We start from the raw sequence: 24,433 nt of genomic DNA, 5'->3' as shown, positions 1-24,433 counted from the left end.
AGAGTATTGTGGCAGGAAATACGGATGATTAGCCAGGGAAGTTTTACTACAGAAAACTGAAAGTTGGATCTCTCTTCATCTTTTTTTCATGCTGAGATGGTCTTCATTAGAATTTCCCAGTTGGTCCACATCACAATCCAAGGGATGTCGTCTTGGGGAAAAAATAGAATCCCGTCAAGCACCTCCAAATTCCCGGCTATGGGAAATACTACTTTTGAGGTTTGAGGTTTCAGTGGACGAGGGAGCAGGAACGGTTGTATAAATTGATTTGCCGATGCAGGAATGACGGTCCTTGGTTGAGGAATGCCTTGTGCCTGCCCTTGCTTCTCCCACCGTGTCTACTTTCTGTGGAAGCTCAGACTCACTGCTGCACTAAATCACTTGTAAATCACCCAGTCAGCGAGCTTTGAGAGCTGGAAGGGCCCTCTCTGATCCCTCCGTGCTGCCTCACGGGGACACTCTGCCAAAGAGCCAGAGTGGGGGTGCGGCCGAACCTCTGGGGTGCCTGGCTTGGGTAGGCGGATGTTGCCAACCTCTGGCTTCTGGTGCTGGCAGACTTGTTCCCCGAAATTGCTTCAGGACCTTTTGTCCTTTTAATGTTTCTTCCAAGTGCTGTATATTTCCATGACAGACTTATTTTTTTAACGAGAAATCGGTACCGCCGCCCCTGGCCAAGGTATACATTTATTACAGGACTGTGTTGGTCAAACCACAGGAAACCAGGCCTTGAACATGGCACCCTTTACATCTCCCTGGGCCAAGCAGTACTGGAAACACGGTGGATTCTTATGCTGCTCAGAGAGGGTAATTGGGTTTCGAGTGAAAATCACTGTATACCTGCAAGACAGGCGAGGTCAAATTCATTGAGCTCCAGGGCTCTCTCCGCCAGCGAACAAGTATGATGAACTGCAGCATGTTGGTGCGGCAGCTCTGATGGCCTCTTATGTGCTCCCAGTTTCTGGGATATGCACAGTGTTTTGGGATTTAAAATTTCTTTATTTTTTGAAACTCCTTTAACCTGTTCAGTCCCGAGGTACTTGAGGCATCCCGCGGGTAAGACAAGGACAGCGGCTGTGATGGTGGTACGGGGACTCCTCGGGATTGTGGGATCGTGCCGAGGTCCAAGGCGCAGGCTCTGGTGTCCAAGGGCTTGGGGGCCAGAGCCATGTTTGGAACCAAGGACCATGATCTTGAGCTAACTCGCCCTTGGTGATAGGACCCTCCCTCTGTTGTATGCGGGAACTGAAGGAGGACTTGCTTGCACGTTTCTTTGGTGAGAAGACACGGACCTAAGTCATAAAGCCTCTGAAATCTGGACACTTTCTTTGGCTCACTTCTGAGATGCCGGGGCTGCCCACGTGCCTTGCTGCAGGCCCCGAAACAGGTGATTTGTCCTGCAAAAGGACTGAGTTCTGAGTGCTTTTCTACCAAAGAAACCTCTATTCTTCATGAAGCATTTGGCCTTTGAGGATCAAATCCTAGGGCTGACCTGAAACCGAGAAGTCACCTGGCCGAATTCCCCTGTGCTGGCCTTTCTCTTTTGATGAAAGGGAATCCTACCATGGGGAAGTTAGGTGTGTCCACAATGGCCAGCCATCATGAAAGACCCAGAGAGATGTGAGGCTCCCAGGAACCAGACCAATTACCTTTTGTCCTGTTCTATTCGTCTTTGGTATTCAGACAGTGTGATGGGAGCCCCCTTAACGGCTGTCCGGGGTTAGTCACCATGTGCATCCCCCCGGGATGTTACTGATGCCCACACAAGCTGTCACTCCTGGTGAATGATCCATAGCCCTCTGGTTGTCCTCTGCAGCTGTGTGCTCACCGAGAGGATGTTGTGTTGCGAATGTACAAATTCATGCCATTTGTACCCCGCATCCGAATGATGTGATTCGTTTGAATGTTGCATAAACCAGTTTAATAGCACTTGGGCAAGAGAGAATTCCTTCTGTGAGTTACCTGCTTTGGACAGAGTAGGGAGTGGCCAGATAGCAAGTGTGGAAAAGCTAGGGGCAGATCAGGATCTAGAAGTGCTGTGAACTCAGATCCCTCACATGGTGGTTCATGGGTAATCACTAGGAGCTTGAGCATGAGGCCCACGTTCACAGAAGGCATCTGGGCTGCCCCCCTCAAAAGTCTAGCATACCTTTAAATCAGCCACACGGAAGATCTCAATTTATACGATTCAGATTCAGTTAACAGGTTAAGTGCATGAGTTCCCTTTTGACTGGGTTTGGGTTAGCTGACTAGCAGTGAGCTTTACTTGTCTTAGCATCCACGGAGCTGGAGCTCGGAGAACTCTGGTCCAGCCTCAGTAACCAGGGCACACAGTGTCACATTTTTCTTTTGTGACCTGTAACCTTGTGACCTGTAACCTTGTGCAGGTTAGCAACAGTTAAATTGCCATGATTTCTAATGTAAAATGAGAGGAAGATTGGAAAGATTGGGAGCCTGGTGAGCTGTGTGTGTTCACCTAGGTAGGGGCACTGAGCTGCATACTAGCAGCTGGTGGTCTGGACACTGTGGGGGTCCAGCTGAACTGTTGCTCCTGAGACCTCCTAAAATAATGTATTTGCAGCACAAGTTCGGGGGCTGGGGAATTAGTGTTGCTCTCACTCTGAAGGGAGAGATTTTAAGACACTTTCCCCAAAAAGCAAGCTAACATTCCAGTTTTTGTAGCACCACCTCTCCAGGGATGCTTGGCTGTTTTAGAGGGAGGGCTTAGGGAGGGGGTGTGCCTGGCTCTGGAGGGTCCTGTCATGTGCCCCTGAAGAAGCACCCCAGGGCCTAGCCATCCCTGGGGTCACATCCCTGATGATAAAGGTCTCTGTGAGTGGAAGGGTGTTTCCCCCATTTTGTAGGAGGTAACCATAGTGATCCCAGTTGCCCAGTCCCTCTCACTGGTGAGTCTTGGTTAATTTTGGCAATTTCCTGTGATGCTGAGACACTCACGGTTCTTTCAGAAAGTGGGCCAGTAGCTGGTGTACGGGGATTCGTGCAGAAGCTGGTTGAGCCAATTCTAAATAGCAACCACTCCAAGCTAATTCCTGAAGAAGACAAATTTCTGTCCTTCACGGGCTTGTTAAATCACTTTTAATATCACTTTTAATGTAAGTTACTTCTGGATTTAGAGCTAAATTTACTTAAATTACTTCAGTTACACTGGAGAGTGCCCTAATAAATTCTTTTTTCCATCACCCACAAACTGTTAAAGGGTTTGCGCTCGTCAGGCTCACTCTGAACCTTCTCTGGAAAGCTTGCTCACTCCTGCTCTGCTGTACCCAGAGACTGGGTGAACCCTAGCTCCCAACCTAACAGAGGCCGGACAGTGAGGCTAGATGCCGGGCGCTCGACACTCCTCGCTTCTTTTCCTAATGACTAACATTAGCGAAGGGAAAATGGCCGAGTTACATCCCTTCACTGTTGATTCTAAATTCTCTTCCACAGTGTGATTGTAGTGAAAATATTCCCTCGAACCAAACCTCCCTGCAAAGGCATGGTCTCTGAGGAGGTAATTTGCCATTTGTGGGAGTTCCTGACAAACAAAATTTGCCGGGGGGCTTGCTTTCCACCTCTTCTTTGTTAAAAGTGGGAGGACAATCAAGCAGCTTGGCATGCTTTTAGAGACCTTAACCTGGCGATGGTTCTAGCAGGGCCGGCTTTGTCAACCTCGATGAATTCAATGATTCTTGTTGCGGGGCTGGCCTCTGCTTTATAGGATGTTAGTGGCATCCCTGGCCTGTACCTACTCAATGCCTGGGCACCTCTCTCATTGTGGCAGCTGAAAACGTCTCCCTTCAGACCTTGCCAGATGTCCCCTTTCAGGCCAAATTGACCTTTGTGAACGTCTGGAGTAAGGAAGTGCTAGGCTGACACCCGCTGCTTGTGTGTCTGCCTTTGGGTTCTCCTGCCTGGCCCCAGAGAAGGTTACCATGTGACTCAACTCTGCTTTTAAAGAGTCTGAGTCCCATGTGGGATGTTCTGCCTTGGCTGGAGATGTGTGATGGGCCCCGGAGGGTGTGGATTCAAGCTTTTTTGCTACATGGAAGACATTTACACGATCTCCCTGTCTCCTCCTTTTTGATGAAAGGATGGTGACTTTGAAGAACTTTGTAGAGGGTATATTTGCGGTGGGGGTGTGGAGCGGAGGAGGGGACAGGATACATAACTGTGCAGTGAGAATTGTTTTGGATAATTTGGGAAGTCCACTAAAATTGTCCTGTAGGCTTTAGTTTCAACACTGAACTATATCGTAACATCTCTTACTACTCTCGCATCTTGTTTGCAAAAATTAGATTTCCGAAAAGAAAACCGAGAATAACCTCCCGGAAGGTTGTGACGACATCCGAAAATTCTAAATTTCCCTGAGAAGCCTAACATAGATTTTCCCCGTTGAAAGTTTCTGCTCTCTTCTTGTTGCTGTGAATATCCTAAACAAACTTTAAATTAAAAAAACGTGATGAACCGCGGTACGGATTCCAGAAGGGATGATGTCCCAAGGGATGCCAGAGCCACGATCTGTGTGGGTTCCTAAGGAAATTAATGGCATACTGGTGCAAGCAGCCTGGGTTCTTCCACAGTATGCCTGGCACATCCAGTGTGGTTTACAGTCTTTGATTTATACCATCTGCAGGGGTCCACTTTCTGGTCTTGTGCGAACACACAGTACAGGGCTCGCGGCGGGCGATTCTGAGGGAGCAACCATCAAACTTACACCAAGTTTTGAAACCACCAAGATGTATTTGCAGGATGAGTGAGTTCAAGCTCTCCCTCATCCTGGGATTGTACACCTGGGGTTGAGTATTTAGAAGGAGCTGAGAGTTATGGTCAAGTAAGGCCCTTTACTTTGTGTCTGATATAATCATCCCAGCATGGCCCCCGATGATTCTTAAATTCGTGGGTAAACATCATTTGTCACTCATAACAGAAAAGTGGGAGGAGGAGGTTCACATACCTATAGATAATACATGCACTGTTCCTGCATGTGTCACAATTAGCTGTGTCTTGCCCCGTCCGATATGAAAGCCTACAAGATAAGAACAGGAGAGCATTACAAGTGGTGGCTGGTGGTCACTGGCTGTTACAGAGCTTTCCCAATGCCATTGCTTGTCATGGTAATGGAAACTGATTCCTGTGTGTTTCCCATTTGGCTCCTGTCTGCATTTATCATACAAAACCACTGCAACGTCTATAGCTAAGATGATAGCTAAAATAAATCCAGAATGTGAACATAAGCTACTGGGTGAAGGAGATAATCTGATTTTGCTAAAAGAGAATTGGGGGTGTTCCAATGCAGCTTTATGTTTACAGCATTTGAAAGAAACATGGAGGGAAAACCAGTGCCCGATATGCGGACTGCATGGCTTCACTTTGCCCCACAGCCTCTTGGCCTGCTGGAGTACAAGTCTGCAATCCTCGGTCTGATTTTGCCCAGCAAGCTAAGAATGGAGTTTCCATTTTAAATGGTTGGGAAAGAAAGAAGACAGAATAACAATATTTGGAAACTGTAAATTAATGAGATTTAAATTACAACGTCCATAAGGATTTTGAGAGTAAAGAAATTGTGAACAGTTTTTCCTAAGTATCTATGTGGCATCTTCCATTCTGCTTCTTGGTTTCCAGATTCCATTTATTCTCTGGCTTCAGAGAGAAAGCAGTTTACTCAGTCTTGTGGTAGAGTATCCAGTTCTGCTGTCTTGCCTTCCACTGCCCTTGTTTGCCTGGATCATCTGTGAGATCTGTCTGCCCAATGAGGCCACACAGTTTTGTGTTTTTTGGGGGTGTGTGTGGCCAGATTGGTAACTCTAGTCCTCTTTAAAAAAAAAAAAAATTAGAGTATTTTTTGGGAGCGTACTGTGGAAGGTTGACTCAAAGGTTGATAAGCAGGATTTTCTTGACCAGGCCTTGACTATTTCTTGGCCTGGTCACCTCAAGGAATTGGCATTAGCAGTGCTTTCCTGCCATTTCTTGTAATAACTTCAGTTGACCTTTCTTCTCTGATATTTTTAACAGCCAGGTGTAGTTTTTCCGAATATTCCTTGGTACCCAGGGGGCAAACATGATAACCACAGCCTGTTAAATTTGTGACAGAAGAAAAGCTTCCATCTAAATTGGCTTATATATACTTAGGGGGTAAATTTACGTTCATAGAATCACTCAACGTGGGAAGAGTATGCACAGAAGGTTTTCCGTCAACATCGATAGTCCATATTTTTATCACTTTTGCTATGTAAACTGCTCTTGTGTGTATCGTGGATTTTGAATTGAAAATAACTTTTGTTTTCCTCTCTGTATTTTGTGTTACATAAACATTTGACTAAAAGATTTCCCACTCAATGTCATGTTGTCTCAGTGAGCTTTGTAAACTGGGGACTTGCCCTTTGAATTCTGTGTATTTTACTTATTAATCAAGTGGCCGTATTCTGCCCCAAAGTGCTGCTGATCATTGCCTGTGACCGTAGTGCATTTGGGCAAGGCCTGAAATGGTGGTGTGGCTGTGTGGGTGCTGACCTTTACTCACTTTTTGTGGGGCTCCTTGGCTGTGTGTGTTTGGTATTTTACTCTCCCCTTGGCTTAGTCTGTAGAGAGGAGCAGTCGAGAGCCCGTGTGCATCACAAGCTCTCCCTCCTCCTCCCCGGACATGGCCACTTTCTTATTTAGGCTTTTCCTTTTGACAGACCCCACCCGTATATTCCTCATGAACCTTCCCACCTGGCTCCAGATCAGTCAGACCCATTCCAGGGTTCCCCCGTGTCATGATGTCAACCTTCTCCATTCTTCCATGCCTGATGTGTATATAAAGGGACTTTCTCCATTAACCATATTCTGCTAGCGCTTGCCCTAAGGTCATGTCTCACTGACGTCATTCCGTACAATATTGTGCAACACTTGAGCCCGTGTCCTAGCAGTGACACAGGTGATGTGGAACGTATTGTCACACTCTTAGATTGGGGTGCAGTTGAGGTACTGTTCTGCTTTTGTGTTGCACGAGCATATGCTAACCACCAGCCAGGGTGGCTGTTTATAGGAGCTAGGCACATGGCAGAGGTGAGGCTTTTAAAAGAAAGCAGGCAGAATCAGGGACATTTCTTAGCCCTCATCTGAGGGGCAGTCTTTCTGGGTTCTGAGGAAAATACAAATTCCAAGCTTGTAGAACCTTCCTGTCTTAGACCCCAGGAAAAATTCTGATCAAGCCTCATCAACACCAGCACCCCTTAATTGCCCAGTATTGTACAGTTCCCAAGTGTCTCACATTAAAGCCTTGGGCCCTCAAATTAATTATGGTATCCTCGTTTTAAAAAGGAAAATAGAGTAACATTTCACGTCCAGGATCTCATTATTCTTAGACCCCAGGCTGCTGATCGATTCTCTGTGATGCCTTCCTTCTACCTTGGGAAGGGTGTTCTGCATTCCGAGTGATTGGCAGCTTGGGATAGTCAGTGAGTCTAGCAATGCCAGGACAAGGGCTTCAGGTATCAGAAATGCACTTAAGGACTCTCTTCCAGGACCTTGGCATTTTTCGGTTATGCTTTCTTAAAGCATTTTCTGAAAGGACTCTACTCTTATCCCCTTCTTAAGCACACACACATTTTTAAAAAACACTGTTACAGTCAGTAAGCAAATAGTTATTAAGTGCTTATTTGGTGTTACATTAGTTGGCTACCAAGGAGACATTTTTGAAAAAGACAAAGTCCTTGTCCTCACAAGGCTTGCAGTAGAGTGGCCAAGGCAGGCAGGCAGTGGGAGAACGCATGGATGGATGTATGGATGATTAACACATGATAACATGTGTTAATGGCTGTGAAGAGGTGGCTTTAGCTTGCTAGCACACTGAGGACATGGATTCTGAGGTGGGACCTTGATGATAATAAAGAAGGAGTCATCTGAAGACCCAGGGTTGAGTGGTGCAAGCAAGGGGACCGTCGCCTGTGAACATCCTGCAGTGGGAATGATACTGGTACGTTCGCCTGACAGAGAAAAAGGCCAGTGTGGCTAGAACAGACGTTGCATATAGGAACTGGGGAGGAGATGAGATTAGATCATGTAAAATGGGAAACACCTTGGACATTATTTTAAATTTAATGGGAAAGCCACTCTAGACTTTGTCGTATACTTGGATGAAACAGAGACGTGGAAAACACTTTTTGACTTTCTCTGACCCATGCCTCAACATCACTTTCATCCAATTTCCATTCTCTTGCTTTTTATTTACAACAAAACCCAATTTACTCAGTCCTGAGATACAGGATGGTTTGGCTGATGTCTATTGATAAGAAGCAAATGAGTCATCGCGCCTGCTTTGTATGGAGACATATCTGTGCGCACTGGTTGTTAGCTAATTTAAAAGAGAAACAGGCAGTCAGTCCTATTTCCCCTGTGTCTGCGAGGTATTTTCAGGATCTCATTGCCATGAACTTTTCTTAGAAAAAACCCTTATGTTCCTGAGATTATTTTTTTAAAGGACCTTTCTTTTGTTTAAAGAATTTAAGTGTTTGGAGTCCATGAAGGCAGTTTATAGAAGGAGAGGTCAGTGGCAAATTCATTTGTGAATAAAATTGAAAGTATTGCCCTTGTGTCATGGGGTTAAGTCATGGGCCGCCTCCAGCAGCTAACGTCAATCAAGGTATGCCTGCAAAAATTTTATTAAGCATGAGGGTGTTTTCAGTAGAGGGCTTAAGCCGTGTAATCCACTGTGCTTACTGCTTTGATAATCCATCTAATTGTCCTTGGAGCTTTCAAGCTGTAGGGTTTGGCTTCACTGATAATTTTATGGTCACATTAATAATTGTGTTACAGCATCTGAATGAATGTGTTCTCTAAATATAGATGAAACCGATAAATTCTTTCTGTAGGACAGGGAACACAAAGTGCTGTTATGGAATTTCCCTAATTTTTCCTTCTCACTTGGAAGCAAGTCATAAAACCAATACTTGGAATGATTATAATTCCCACTGCCATGGAGAGGAGCAGTCCAGACTCTTTGAACTGCTGGACCAGATGCTTCTCTAGTGACAGCAGGGCTAGAGATCTTCGGTGACTCTACGTTTGGAGAAGAGAGAGCTAAGATTATTGATGTAAAAGCTGCAGAGGAAGAATGTCTTGATCAAAAATTTTAAGTTTTCCATCTTGCAAGTTACTTACTATCTTTGTAAAGCTCTCTTTCTTTTTGTTTTGAGGAGTTATACCTTATATGGGTTTATAATTCTCTGTCTGTCAGAGTGCCCAGTACACAGAGTATTTGGTTAACAGTAATGTGACCAGCTAATACAGTCCACTCTTTGGGTTCTCGTATTGAAGTTCAGTAATAGACAAATCTGATGAAAAAATTCCTACCAAGTACAAAAAGCAAGTGAAAAGTATACATTGTGAAAAGCTCTGGTCCCACTTTTTTTCCCAGTAGGAGCCCCTTTGTACCCTATGATAGGCATGCTCATTGTAACTACTTTTTTTTTTTTTTTTAAATACACTGATCTTTGTAGCACTCACTATTGTCCACTGCAGTTAGTTGCCATTGGCCAGTATTCTCTGCTCTTAGCAATGTCTGAGACTAGGAAAGAACATAATATTCAGCACCAAGAACAGCAGCAACCTATTGCATTCGCTTCAGACCTTTTTCTCTTCTGTTCCCTTGATTCTCTTGCTCCCATCACTCTAGAACACAGTTCTGACTGAGGAACGGACTCCAGAATCTGCAGCCTCTCCTTGCTTGATGCCCTTTTGACATTTATGATCTTGGAGGGCTTCACTGAAAGCTAAAGGAGACTAGACACGAGTTATGAGATGAATAGGGATGTAAAGAGCATGGACGTTGTGAAAACAATGGAGGAGGGAAGCGTTGCTCTGGATTTGTCCAGACAGAGGCATGAGGACAAGTGAAGTTTACGTGGTTCTGGTACAGTCCAGGTGTGGAGCCGTTTCCACCTCTGTTTTGTGGATTTCTTTATAAGACCTTGCTCTACTCTACAGAAAGCAAGATGAGCGTCCTTTATAGAAGACAGTGTGGAACTCTAGTTGGGGCACCCCCATCCAAACACAACACTGGGACCTCCTTTCTGGAGTGGCCTAGAATTCTCCAGGTTACCTCTGGGTGCAGTTCACCAGTTTCTCCAGTACCCCAGGCTTCTGCAGTAATCTGCTCCCATTTTTAGTTATCCTTTTCAAATGTATACTTTCGTTTGCTTATATAAAAAGGAGAAGAATGGTGCTGAATCTGGGGTTTGCAAGTTCTTTGGTCATTCCTATAGCAGAGCAACAACAAGAGGTGATGGAAAGTAGAATCAACAACAACGGCAACAAAGAAGTTAAGGCACATGGCTGAGCTTTTATAACAAAGATGTGGGGATGCGGAAGGAAGGATGGCTGCGGTGTCAGCCTGAGCTCTGCCCTGGGGGGCAGTGGCTGAAGAGCAGGGGTGTCGCTGACAGACAGCATCTGCTTTCTTGAGAATGCGTCCCAGGGCGATCTAAGATAGCAAGGCCCCAGGTGGTAGGAAAAGGTGCTGAGAAATGTCACAGAAAGGTCACTGAAAGCTTTCTTCCTGGCCACATTCCCAAGCTGCTCAGTGTCTCTGAGACCTTGAAGATAAGGCCTGAGAGGCAGGACAAACAACTCCGACCCCCTCCCAACACCCCCGTCCCCAAAATTAATTGTTTGGTTAAAAGGTCAGGAAAGGAACACAAAACAAAACCTCTCACTGTGCCTGTTATCAGAAGCAAAGTCCAGCAAAGTCCTTCTCCATCTCGGAGAAGAATGGTTGGCAAGTAGAAATTAATCCTATAGTATTTAGCCAAAACTACTAGCACCAGATTATTGGATTGACTCTCTCCATGCTGTTCCTCCTGCCACATCCCACAACCCAATTTTCTCCTTAAGATCTTAATTTCCCAGTTGAAAATTTCTTTCTTTCATTCCTGGGTGACTATAGGTGGTTTTTGACTTCAGAAAAGCATTCTCTGAACTAATGTTGCAAGTGCATTGGCGCGCAGCGTGCTGTGGGCCTGTCCCCTGGAGTCCCGCATTGGCACACCGTGCATGAGACCCTGGTCTGCACTGCTGGTCTTTTCAATGGCAGGTGATTTTCAATAAGTTCAGAATTTCTGTCGTGCAAACAGATGGTGTCTTAGGTGATGCTAAGCCCAGGGCATGGTCCTTTAATTGCGGTCTTCAAGACACGCGCATCACCTAGAGTATCTGATTGGTCACGTGGACTTAGCTCCGAGGTCTGTATTAGGGCCTTAGCTAGAGATGGTGGTTGCTGTAGAAGAGAAAATGGCATGCTCTCTATTAAGCAAGTGATTTTATGCACTTGCTTAATTTATTCTTGTTTTGATCCTTCTTGTTCTTTTGGCTTTCTCACTGGATGCCAAGAAGTGTTTTTTCTACCACATTTTAGCCCAGGTTTGCGCTCCAGCTGTCCCCTTCATGATAACTGAGCCATCACTTATGTCAGCATCTTAAAAGGCTTTTTCATTTAATAGTCTCAAAGTGACTTTAATTAGAGGCATAAAGTGATACCACAACTATTGTTGGGAGAAACTAAACTTCAAAAAGTAGTCAAAGGCAGCTCTTTTCAGTGACCCCCTACTATGTTTTAAGACCACCCCTAGCAGTGGTTTTGGCTTACTCCTAAGGCTGAGTTCTCCCTAGGAATTTGCCAGATTATACTCTGAAAGTACAGTTACTTCGCATATTAGCTGTTCCATAATGAAAGTGAATTTAGACTTTCCCTGTATGTCCATGCAAACTGAACTGTATCTCTGTTTTGCATCTAAGCTACTAAATGCCAGAATTTGGGGAACATCCAATTTAATTTAGTGTTAAAAGAACTTGAAGTTGATTTTCCAAACCCAACTCCCAAGGTCGTCCGTTGATGAAAAAGAGGCAGTGCTGGCTTCAACGAGCAATGGTATGGCCTGTTCCCTCTTCCCCAGAAGCTGAGAGGAGCTGTCTGTTAGCCAGTGGCCATCTTACTATGTTAGGCTGAGCAGTCCTCTGCTCATCAGTGACCTGGGACGCCCCGCTGGCTAAGCATTTTGTGTCTTTTAGAAAGTGAGTGGTGTTTTAAAGAATGCAAAATCAATTGCCCCAGGTCTTTGTGGAACCCGTTTTCCCTTGCCTTCTGGGTGTCTGAGAGGGCTGACTGGTTGGAAGCCTTCCTGGGTTTCAGAGGAGTGGTACAGTCAACTGTGCCCCAGGTGCCTTCAGGCAGCTCCAAGTTCCATTCCTCTGCCACAATATCTGCCAGTCGATGTTGTCTTGGTACGCAGCATAGTGTCCTCTGTTTCCCCCGCCAACGACCTGCATGCCAGTCACAGGAGGGGTGGCCATAAAAACTGTGGCTACGTGCCGTGATGAGTGGAAGACAAGTAACAAAATTAATTGGGAAAGTAACTTGGATTCAGCAGATCTATGAGGGTTGGATTGATCTCAGATCTGGTGGCTCTTAACCTGGTTTAAATAAAACTCAGGAAGACCCATATCCATGCCTTCTGTTCAGTATCTTGAATATGGCATAATCACCAAATTATTTGTATTTTGAGAATTTTAACCAGCAGTCATTAGTTATTATATTACCGTGATTTCTCTCTTCTTCTGCTCTTTTGCTTGTAGATACTAGTTCTGGCAGTAAGGCCAATCCCATTACACTGCTGGTTTCCTCTGTTCATTTGGGCTTCTTTTTGGAGAAAAGAGGTCTCGTTGACATTGAATTATATCAAACTCTTTTCCACACACACTCATGTGATCCTCCAGAATACGAATGTGTATGTTCCAAGCGTCCCTTGTGTAAAAAATAGAGTTGTCCCGGCTGACTCCCCTAAAGGAGATCTATTTTTGGAGTTTCACGCTAGAAGGGAGGAGCGATCTCCTATTATTAAGCTGATGGTTAGATTATGTAGCACTCTCTAGTGGAGTGGCAGGATAGCTACGAAGTCCCTGGAGCCTGGGAACCCCAACACCATTTTGGCTTGTTGGAAAGTGTGCTGTGGTAAGACAGATTACTAAGAAATGATGTTTTTATAGCACAGCACATAGATGGGGTGATTCTTTCTTCCCATTTGTCTCCACCTTCATTTCTTCCTTCCTCCCCCGTCCTTCCTTCGCTCTGCTCCTCTCCTCTTCTCTCCTCCCCTCTCCTTCTCTGTCTTTCCTTTCCTTCCTTCCTTCCTTCCTTCTTGCTACTTTGAAATATCTTTTACTGTTTAAATAGGGGTATTTATTTATATATAAATATTGCCTTTCTGTACTTTCAACTGATGAAATGTTTTCTCCCTTAATCAAAATTACAGTGAGTAAGTATAAACACTTTTAAGTTAATAAATATGTATAAGTTGATCTCTTTATTTTTTCAAATTCAATTAACATATAATGTATTATTACTCGTTTCAGAGGTGGAGGTCAGTGATTGATGAGTCTCATGTACCACACCCAGTGCTCATTCCATCCTGTGCCCCCCTTCGTGCCCGTCACCCCATCTCCTAGCCCTGCCCCTCCAGCAGCCCCCAGTTTCTTTCCTGTGGTTAAGAGTCTCTTGTGGTTTGTCTTCCTGTCGATTACGTCTTGTGGTTTTTTTTTTTTTTTCTTCTCCTGTGAGCCTCTTTCTTGTTTCTCAGATTCCACAGATTAAAGTTCTCAACGTTGTTCACAGCCTGTTCCCCAGAGCTGGGAGTGGAGACGTTGATCCTTGAAGGAGCAGCTCCCCATGCGAGCCCCGTGTCATCTTAGTAAACACATCCTAGTGACCGAATCCTGCTTATTTCTGCTTCATCTTCTGGTTGTGAGACCTTAACAGGTTTGGCCACAGATGCGCCCGGACAGCAAGCCGGCCTGCAGCCTGGTTGCATGGTCACAGCTCATGGAGCTCTTCCTCGGCGTCAGCCTGGCGCTGGGCCTGTTCCAGGGAGAAGTTGCTTGGGTGACTAAAACAGTCCTTGCCCGCAAGACACCGAGCATCTAGAGGACATATGTTTCCAATAGGAAGGAGCTGCTGCTTTGCTGACCTAGGAGAGATGTAGATCTATTTCTGGGGACAGTTTCTGCGCTCATTCAAACGCACGTCCTTGTTCTGGCCCAGATGCTCTGTTCCCTCATAGGCTGCTGGCAGGTTCCCAGCACTGTGCTGGTGGCTCTTTTGCAGCCGTTTTTCAGTGGATTTTGATGGTGTGATGAGGTGTTTCTGTCCCACGTGACTGAGAGTATCTTGGTGGCCCCAGATTTATCTGCCCAGTCCTGGCTCTGAGTTCACAAGCACTTTCCGTGGAGCAGAGGGCTTGAGATGTCCATCGTAAATAACCTGTTTCTTGCGTGACTCTTGGAAAGTGAGTACTGTGCCTTTCTGCTTTCAGCCTTTCCACAGGATTTATCAGATGGAACGTGCCATACATTTTAGTCATTATTTTGCTTTCAGCCCCCCCCCCCCATAATGTCAGCACCACGGGGGCAGATATTTTTGTCTGTCTGTCCCTGATGAACGTTCAGGGCTCACGTTGGATAATGAGTGAGAAAATGAGGCAATAAGGGAATGAATGAATGAAGAATCTGGATGAGCTCCTGCTGGGTTAACTGACCTCATACCCTGTGCTTCCAAAATGAAAATAGGACGGTCAGCTTCGCGACGCTTCCAGCTGGATCAGGTGAGAGCATCTGTCTCAAAGTATTAACATTATCCTATCTTAAATTTCCCAACAAGTGGAAAAGGTCAGTCAGCTTCTGCTTCCCGCACCCAGATATTAAAATAAATGGCTCAGCCCGCTGCTCCGCCAGCCCCTCCTCATCCCCGGGAAGTGTGTCTTCTTCATCTCAGAAGCAGTCCTAGTGACGGAATGTCCGTGTGAAACAAACACCTGATTAATAATGAATGCAGGTGCTTTCTTTACATGGTGTTGACCAATTCAAGTTTACTGGCCAAGCAGCTCCCCCAGTGTGGTGACCCTATAATTCTCAGGAGGCTGTGGCTTGTAGGGAAGCTTGCAATGCTTTTTCTCCTTCTAAAGAGAAACAGAGTGGTGGCCAGTGGAGGCTCATGGCAGCCGGCATGACGCTTTAAGCACGCAGGAGACCCTGGGGGCCAGCTGGTGTCCCTTGCTTCTCCCTTGGCGCTCTGCTGCACCCCGCAGGGCCTCCCTCCTCTCCCTACGGCTCTGCTTCATCTTCCTGCTCACTTCCCTTTACACAGCGCCCCGCGTGACAAAGAACTAGGAATATATTACTATTATTACTATTATTATTATTGCATATCCATTATTATTACTGTCAGAAATACACGCAGACTTGGACAGAGACAGACACAGAGATAAACACTATTATTAGGGCAGGCCTTCTCTCTTTAGAGTCTTATCATCATATTTCCATGATATAAAATCATCATAGGTAGAAACTGGGGAAGATAGTAATTATTATTTTGTGCGTGGACTGCCTGGTTATGTTACAGACAGGGCAAAGCCTTCTTACATTCCTAAGTTGCAAAATGGTAACCATGATGACAAACAAGTCCCTCACCCCAAAGGGCACCAGGAGTAGCTTTTAATAAGGAAAACAACTTTTTAGGGCTGAGCTGAGGCTGAGTTGATTAACTTGTTTTCCTGGAAGACAGATAAAGCTTAAGCGATAATTTATTGAATATTGATGAAAATGAATTATGGTGGCAGTGGCTACCGAGCTAAAATGAGAATAGGGATCTGGGTATGTTGTCCTAAAGCAGAACTCGTTCTGGCTTGCCGTGCTCTGCCATGCTAGTTCTCTTCCATAGAGTCTGACTTCCAGAGGTTTTAATCTGAAAGCATTTGTGTGCATTTGCTGGTACTTCTGATCATAAATATCCATGGAGCCCTTCATGTTTGATGTACGGTTTCTTTTGATCTGTTTTTTATTTTTTATTTTTTTAGAACAGTTAATTTTGAATCAGAACTTACTGTTTTTGAAGCATCTGCATTGTCTTGAAAGTCTGACCTGCTTTGTTTTTTAAACAATCACTTCAGAGCTCTTGCAGTTGAAGATAATATCTTTAACTTTTGGTGTCATCATTTATAAGATTCTTGAGGTCCAATTATGAGGCTTTGATCTGGGCAGATAGTTTAGTGCCCTAACCAATGAGATGTCGAGAGAAAAAACTGACTCCATTTTTGATGCCCAGGACCTCGACTCTCATAAATGTCCTTTCAGATGTGACCTTTAGAATACATGCATGCTTGTTTTTGTTGCATTGAAAACTTTTTCCTTCAACTTGTGGTTCACGTGAATTTAGCCATGTATTTGAGGAAAGCAGAGCCAGTGGGGCACCCGGCACCCAGCAGTCACTCACTGAGCCACTGATGTGACAGATGGTACCTGACGGCCTTGAAGAGTCCTCTCCAGGGATGTTGCCTATGGATAGATTTTGTGCTTGCCACTAAGGTCCCTGAACTTCAAGATCAACGGTTCTGATTTTTTTTTTTCCTAAATTACCTCACAGAGGACATTCCTCTTACTGATTATGAATCCTTGAAAACATGCCTTAGTACTGGGATCCCTTTAAAAGGTGCTTTCTGCTTTCTTCAGAAAATAAGTTTGTAAAGATCTCACCAGCTCTGGACACAAGAACCCCTTAGTCCCTTCAAGTTAAAGGAAAAATCCAGATGTGCAGTAGCAATGAACATGCTTGCTTTTTAATTCTGTGTGGATACAGCAGGTTTGCCATTCTTTGAGGGTGAGATGGTGGGCACTTGGGCCCAGTAGAGATCGAGCTGGGAAGTCTGCCTTTGCCATTTCTCAGAGCCTTCTGACCTTGGGGATGTCACCATGCAGAGCCAGGCTTTACTTTTCTGGTGCAGAGAATCCCTACCTTCAGTGTTATTTTGAGCATTCTGTGAAACCGTGCAGAATGTTTGCCTATTGGAGGTGCTCAAAATAGATGGACATCGTGGGTGTAGTGCCCACTTCCCTGAACTCTTCCACAGATCCAGTGGGCAACAGAGCTCAAGCCGTTTTTGCAGAGCCTAGGAGAATTTGTATTGGATTTGAAAACGAGAACATGTATTTCATCTCTTAAAAAAAAAAAATAAACCCGAATTCTGGGATACAAATCCATAAATGTTCATGTCATGCCTTGAACTGCTCATTTTATCTGCAAATGCGGGTCTGGATTGCCTAGGAAGTCTGTGGTGAGGCATTCATTCACCTACCAACTTAAAAGGCCAGGGAGATATTTGAAATCTGTTTTGTCATTCTGCACAGGAAGATTATTTAAATTACATTTTCAAGTAGGTGTGATACCCACATGAAGCCCAGAGCAAGAATTTGGAATGTGTTTTATATTCTTACAAATGTATTTGCTCCATTTTTCACATTAAGCGTGGAAAAGCTTATTATTTTTGAAGAACTTAAAAAAAAAGTGTTTATAAAGTTCTGTAAATATAAGCTGTACAAAAGACTCACTGTGGTCCTGTGCGTTAAGGGAAGAGAATGCTGGATGGTACGTGATCTGTGCCTCCATTGCAGAATCACAAAACAAAACTTACACTTAAGGGTTTAAACTTGAATATTTGATCCCAAGTACATAAAAGCCATTGGTTGCAGCAGAAAAAGAAAATGGAAAGGTATTTCTGAAATCTGTTCAAAGGATGACCGCCGAGAAGGATAGACACCAGTTCAAGCCGGTGTTGCAGGTGAAGAGATGAGAAGTATAGAGTCAGTAGACAGAAAACACTGCGGTGGGATCCCTGGACGCACTTACTGAAGGCCGCCCGCAGACAGGGCTCTGTTGCTTGATTCTGTGTCTCTCTCTGTCAACTTTTATATAAGGCAGTTGCTGAAGTCACCCTGTTGGGAGGCCTCTCTGGAGCAATTGTTCTTAGAGCAGAAGGGAGCTGCGAGATCCCCTGTGTCCCCTGGACTGTCCTGCTTTCTTAGGGGAACAGGGAGCTGGGAGAGGCCCGGCCAGGAGGAGCCGGGGAACATGTTTCCTGACTCCGCAGTCTGCCTTGCCCACGATGCTGGATCTGCCTGGCCTATGCGCGTCTCTGAAAACGAACATGGAGCTAATGTCTCCCTTTGTAATCCCCCTGCCTTGTAGCTTTCAGAACGAAACCAGCCTTTATCAGAAAGCAGGAGGATCTCTCACTTGAAAGGTTTAGGCCTGCCCCTTGCTTCACCTCCCCACACTGAGAACCTGGAAGGCTCCTTCTCAGTCACAAAGTAACCTGGAAGGAGGGTTGCTGAGACCAAAGACAGCCCTTGGCTGAGAGCCTTGTCCTCTGTGTTTGAGAAACCCATGAGGCCAGTATGCTCAGTGCTCCCTTACCGAGTCGCAAGCTGAAGTTCGGAGAGGTTAATCACCTTGCCTAAGCACAGCTAGGGGAGAGAGAGGCCGAGCAAAGTTGCCAGCTCAGGACCGGCTGACTGCAGGGCCCCAGTCGCTCCGCTCGGCTACGCTCCTGGATCTCACTCCTGGAAAATGGCACAACGAAGTGAGCAGGAGGCAGACCTCGGCCGGCCGGCTGGAACGTTTGAGTGACGACAAATGTGCAGAGACACCGAAACTGATTTATCAAGAAGATTAGGAAATGAAGTGCTGACATTTTCATCCTGTTCAGATAGGGAGCGCAGAGAGGGCCGGGAGGGCCTTGGCAGGAATGAGGACCTTTTCGCTCCTGATCTCCGTGCTGGGTGCTGCTTTCCCTTTGCTGCTCACAGTCTCCTCCGTTTCTGTGCTGCATCGTGCCAGACGCCTGGGAAGTCCGCACACGGCCTTCATCCCAGAAGAGACCCAAAGTGCTGTGTGCAGAACCGCTAACGCAACCCACCTCCCCTCTTCAAAACGGGGCCATGCCAGCTAAGCAGGTGGAAAACTTCCATCTCAGTCAGTGGGTGGGTTCTGGCCACAACAAGCCCAGCATCCCTCCAGAGTGTGCTCTGGCACACTGAGACGGGCCTGCCTTACTGTGCCCAGCTTCTCCCTCTGCTCTAGCAGGCGGGCTCTGGGAAATTCCATCAGAAGCTCCCACGGAGACCTTGATGATTCCCGTGTTCGAGGCCTGGCTGCCGACGCAGCAGGGCATGGGTTTCCATGGGGGTCTTTCTGCTCTGGGACTTCAACTGTCCCTTTGTGCTTCCTCTGTAATTGCGTCGCAGTGTTTGTGCTCTGAGGGCATAGGTGGTGAAGGAAACTTCGGAGAGATTTCTGCTTCCCTGATGGGCCCTTCTGAACGGTGTCCGATTCCGAGTGATCTGTCAATACAGGGTCATAGAAGATGAAGCACGGGTATCATTTCTGTCCATGGGCCATCAGTATCTGGGTGAGAGCAAGTCATGGCCCACAATTCTGTGCTGTGACGACCTCATCTTTGTGCTGGTGGGAAAGTGAGACCTTTCTCATGTTTTCAAGACCTGCTGTCGCCGTCATATATGTATTATATGTACAAATTACATAGCTGTGGGTAACACACGTGGAGTTTGCAGGCAGGAGGCCAAAGTTTGTGTGGGCTGAGGATGAACAGTCAGGTGGAGGCTTGGCCAAACTGATCGTCAGTGACCTGGGAACGCTTCAGAGGGGGACCTGAGCTCATGTGACTTGTAGCCCCTCCTTGCCTGGCACAGGGCTCAACACACAGGAGACTCTTGTTAGAGGCCTTCTGAACAGGCACATGAATGGTCCCTCTGTCTGGCAGTCCCGCACCCAGGATGGTCCCGCACCCATCCTCTGACCCGGGTTTCCGTTGAGCAAATGTGGTCCCATTCACAAGATCGTGTGGCACAAGTCAGCATACCCTGCCTGTGGCCCAGATCTGGCTCCTTGGCTTTTCTGTGCGCAGTTCTGTGGGAACAGAGGAGAGCCATTCTCTTCTGTGCACATACTGTCCATGGCTCCTTTCGTGATACAGCGGCAGAGCTGAATTGTTGGAAGAGAGACGGTGTGGCCTTCAAATCCAAAAATATTTACTATCTGGCCTTTTATAGATAAAGTGTGCCAACATCTGCCAGGTCGAAAGGTGACGCTGAAGTCTTCAAATAACCATAGATCCCAAAAGGCTGATTTTTTCCCCCCCTAGATGTGAGTGTCTGCACATACCTTCACCTGCTGTGTGCCCAGCCCCCTTGCTTTAGTGATTAAAAGGAAAGCAAAGCTGGGCCAACAACACAGGACTCCTTGCTGGGTTTGCATGGACTTGTTGCTGCCCTCAGCTCTTTATTCCTACCTCTTTTGTCTTCAAAGTCACTGTGAGCACTGTCCTCAAAGGGCCCCTGGTCGAGGGGGGGATTCCCTTGGCTTATTGCTAGTCCCATGTGCCCTGGACCTCACATCGCGGAGAAATACTCTTTCTTGGGGAGGTTGAACCAGCTGGACAGGACCCCGGGAGCCATAGCAGGGAGGAGCGGGAGACCAGATCACCGGGTTCATAGCCTGCCTGCAAGCTGCTGGGGTCCTTGGGCTGTTGAGGCTTCGCTGCTTTTAACTGATGGTCTCACATTTGCTCTCAGTCAGTACAGCTGCAAAGCCTCTGGCTTCCAGGTTTCATCTCTGCCCATCCATCACATTTGACAGCCCAGAATGGCCCAGGTCCTCCTCTCTTCCTGCCTCTCCTAGCAGCCACGCCGGCAGGTAACACCCCTCTGACACGGGGAGAGATGTGACCGGCCAAAGAGGCTACTTGACTCCGGGCAACAGCAGATCCTGCCGTCACGCACGATAGCTCATGTAAAGCTGCTCATGTAGTTTTCGGGTCTTCTCTGCATTGCCGATTCTCATTAGGCTGTCACTTGACCCCCAAACGCACAAAGACACTCAGAGTGTTGGAGTGCAGTCCTGGAAGTAAATAACCATCTCCTCGTGCAGCGCCCGTCGCAGTCGCTGGCGAGTGCACACTTAGAACCTGCAGCCAGTGCGTCAGAGGGTCTCCTGCCTGGCCACCCCTGGCTGCTCTGGGGAATTACGGCTGTTACACGAAGCAATGGGGTTTTTTAATGCAGTTCCCTGTTCGCCTGGTTCCCAGCGACTACATTAGTGGCCTAGTGAGGCAGCCTGTGTGACCCTGAACTTCCCGGAAAGAGACAAGCATAATGCTGAGAGCTCTGAAGTAAGCAGGTGTTCATACCAGCAGTGACCAAATGCTGCCCTCCCTGCATAAAGCAAGCGATGTTTGTGAACTGCCTGAATGTTTTTATAAGGGACTGAAAGGCGTGATTTTGAATACTTTTTGCACAGCTACCTCCTTTACGGAATGTGTCCTCTGAAATGCTCATACTAGGACATGGCCTTTCCTCGGTGCCCGCTGTGTGCTGTTTTCTGCTAGTAGTTTTGCAGACATTGTCTTTAAGCTTTTGGTAGCCTTGTCTGGTACAAGATGAAATTGGGGCTCTCTGAGATCCAGTAACTTCCCTACGCTGAGAACACTCTGCTGAGGCTTTTTGGAAATCGATATAAGTGAGATGAATGGATCACATGAAAAATAACTGGGAAGCTCCTGCACGGGGTTAGGGTTGGTGACCCAGGAATTCCTGTGCACAGAGGAACGACTTCAGCGGGCTCGTCTGACAGACGCGATATGCAGTTTGTACAAACTCACTAGTGAAGGGAAGTCCCACAAAAAAGTTTATACCTTCAGTGTAGTTCAAGAAACGTAAGTTGGCCCATGGAGCCTCGCCACGGTCCAGGAGTGTTGCCTTCCCTGGCTCTGTCCTCCTCTCCCACACCGTAGCAAGCCCGTGGCCTCACTGTGCGATGTGGGTGTAGAGGCAGCATCTGTCACTGGGATTCGAAGTCGTGGGCTCCACAATGCACATGAGATGCCTGTCCCCACTGGGAAACCCCCACCCCCACCCCAAGCGCAGGTGAATTCTTGACAGAGCAGGATCTCTGTGCTTAATGGAGGGTGGAAGGTGAGGCCAGAAATTTTATCCAGCGCCTGCACATTCTCTACTGTTGATGGCTTTTTAAACTCTAGAATATTTTCCAAGGAAAGCTCTGCTGATCTTTTTAACTTGGTCATGAAATTCTTTGTCATGTTACATAATGACTGTATAATAATCTGTAAAAGTAGAGTGGGTTTTCCTGTTCTTTTACTGTGAGATGCAAAGAGAACACCTCATTCCCTGGCTCACATAAGGTACATGAAGTAAGCCTTCCTCTAGAGTGACCCTCCTGGGTCATGCCCATCAGGGGCACGGTCTGGTGCTCGGAGGAGCAAAATGGTAAAGTTTCAGGGTTTTGTGAGCTGGATGAAGGTGGCCACGGTAGCAATATTTACACCATGGAAATCAGCAAATGCTATTCATCCCCATCCCCCCTTGATAAAGAGGTACCAGCACACCTGTCTTTCACCCTCTGCTCTGTGATGGCGTCAGGCACCCAGGAGAAGAGCTTACCCCTTCTGTGTGCAGCTGCGAGGCTGCTGTCCCCTCACATTCTGACATAGACAAGAGTGGTGGAAATAGGAGTTTTGGCAAAATTAATGGCCTCAGGCACTGGCAAGAGGGGCGACCTTCAGTGTGGCCTTGGGGTTTGAAACCGCTTGACTCACTGTGATCTGAGTCCAGAGGGCTCAGAGACAGGTGGGAAGGAAGGTTCTGGAACGGCTGTGGAATATGGACCTTTCTGCCGCGAGCTTGTACTGCGCAGGCAGCAGCTGAGCTAGGGATTGATTTTAAAGTCATCTCTTGCCTTGATCAGTGCTGCTCAGTCCTCACACAGTTAGTAGCCAGGCACTGTGCCCCGTTTTGGGAAGACCAGGCTGAAGGCCTTCTTGTGAGGATGGCAGTGCTCTGTGTTCTGTGCAGTAACCAGTCATTACATATGGCTCTCAGGCACCTGAGATGTTGTCTGTATGGCTGAAGAACTGCAGTCAAATGCTCTACCACTGAGCTATACCCCCTGTATGGCTGAAGAACTGAAATTACAATTGTAATTCATCTGAATCTGAATTTCAGTAGCCCTTTGTGGCTGGTGGGTACTGCACTGGACCGAGAAGCTCCGGGGTTGTAGGAAGAATACTGATGGCAGCCTGTGTGCTGGGAGTGTGGAGGGTACATTCATCACACTGGACTCAGATGTGGGCTGCTAAGTGTTCCCCAAACCCCACCGTCTTTGACCAACCCGACTAATTAATACTCATGCCACCACAGATCTTAACCCATTCAGATGCACCTGGCACTGCATTGGAAAGTCACCCCACATCATCATCCCCCACCATCTGCAGGCTGAGTGATGATCTCCAACTTAGAGATGAAGCAGTGGGGCACAGAGGGGTGTAGCCCTTGTCCCGTGTCCTCAGAGTCAGAATTTCCACCTAAAGGTGTCTCAGAAAGTGCAGAAGCAGTGTGTCCCCTGGCAGGGCTGCAGAGAACCTAGAAGCTCCCATTGAAAACAGATCTCTACACTCGTTCGAATAGCGTAAGGAGCCTACAGCTCACCGTAGTTCTCCTTTCCTGGGTGTTCGCGGGTGTTCAGCCGCCTCGGCAGGGTTTTCGTTTGGCACCTGGCCGGTGAGCACACACAGTCCTCTAGCATATGCATTTGGCTTTATCCCATTTGGTCACTTTTTTCCCCAGCAAGTAATGTTGATATCTTTCTATGTTGCTGTCTGATTTCAGTCACTACGAGCTGTACTGAAGTCAGCAATCAGGTCCCTATTTGGCCTTAGAATTCTGTGTGGTGTGGTCTCCTGATCTGCCAATCCTGTGTACACCCACCTGAGTATGTTGCTTTGGGATGTGTACATATTCAAGTCTAATAAATGATTGAAATGGGATGAAAATGGAAATGGACACCCAAGACTGAAAGAGGCCTTTTGAAAACATTCTGTAATGTTAGGTTACCCCTCATTGGCCAGCAGCTGAATACCATCGAGTGGAAACTGTGCTCTGTCCGGGGGGCTGGAGGCATTAGGGATCATCTCCCTTGTAGATGGGCCACCTACACTGTGCTGGAGAAACAGAAACCAGGGCCAGAGCCTGCACCAGGCACCATGCCTCTGGAGCCACGGCCCACGTAAGCCTCACCTGCTGCCTTGGGCAGTAGAAACTGTCTCCTCTCCCTTGTTTGCAGTACACAAAACACTGTATAACTGAACCACAGAAATCCTCTTGAGAAAACTGCTGGTTCCTGGTGATTTGCTGCCCTGATGATGCATTTCTTGGCTTCCGTTCACACTGGCTGCTAGCTCACTTAACAAGGGGTAGGGCCCCAGGATGGGGAACTAACCCCATGAGGCAGCAAGGCCCTCCCTCAGATCCCACCTCTGGATCAGGGGTGGCAGGGAATCCAGACAGTGTCCAGGAGAAATGGGAAGTAGAAAACCTGGCAGTCAAGACGAGGGCCAGTCAGCTGTGGGCACGGTTTTGAGAAGCTTGGAACTAGAACAGTGCTGGCACTTTGTTTTCAGCGAAGCACACTGCCAGGCCCCCATGAGCCTTCCTAGCTGAGGGGCTCTAGGCTAGCATCCCTCCGTTAGGTCATTTACTTTTA

General features: G+C 46.9%; 2 protein-coding genes across 6 annotated transcripts in view; one reads left to right on the top strand and one right to left on the bottom strand.

Moving 5' to 3' along the window:
* The window catches only part of DOCK1 (dedicator of cytokinesis 1), a 485,813-nt gene that overhangs the window by 207,157 nt on the left and 254,223 nt on the right, over positions 1 to 24,433 (top strand). The window lies entirely within an intron of this gene.
* Positions 1 to 24,433, bottom strand: part of INSYN2A (inhibitory synaptic factor 2A) — a 57,631-nt gene that overhangs the window by 12,812 nt on the left and 20,386 nt on the right. For 2 of the 3 annotated variants that reach the window (XM_059172852.1, XM_059172853.1), the window contains one exon: positions 4,955 to 5,026. The exons of the other annotated variant lie outside the window; for it this stretch is intronic. In XM_059172852.1, the coding sequence (XP_059028835.1) occupies positions 4,955 to 5,026 (72 nt within the window). The remainder of the gene's footprint in view (positions 1 to 4,954; positions 5,027 to 24,433) is intronic. 3 annotated transcript variants of the gene reach the window in all.

The sequence above is a fragment of the Mustela lutreola genome, chromosome 4 (assembly GCF_030435805.1).
Source record: "Mustela lutreola isolate mMusLut2 chromosome 4, mMusLut2.pri, whole genome shotgun sequence".
NCBI classification, from domain to species: Eukaryota; Metazoa; Chordata; class Mammalia; order Carnivora; family Mustelidae; genus Mustela; species Mustela lutreola.
This window is presented reverse-complemented; position numbering and strand designations above follow the sequence as displayed.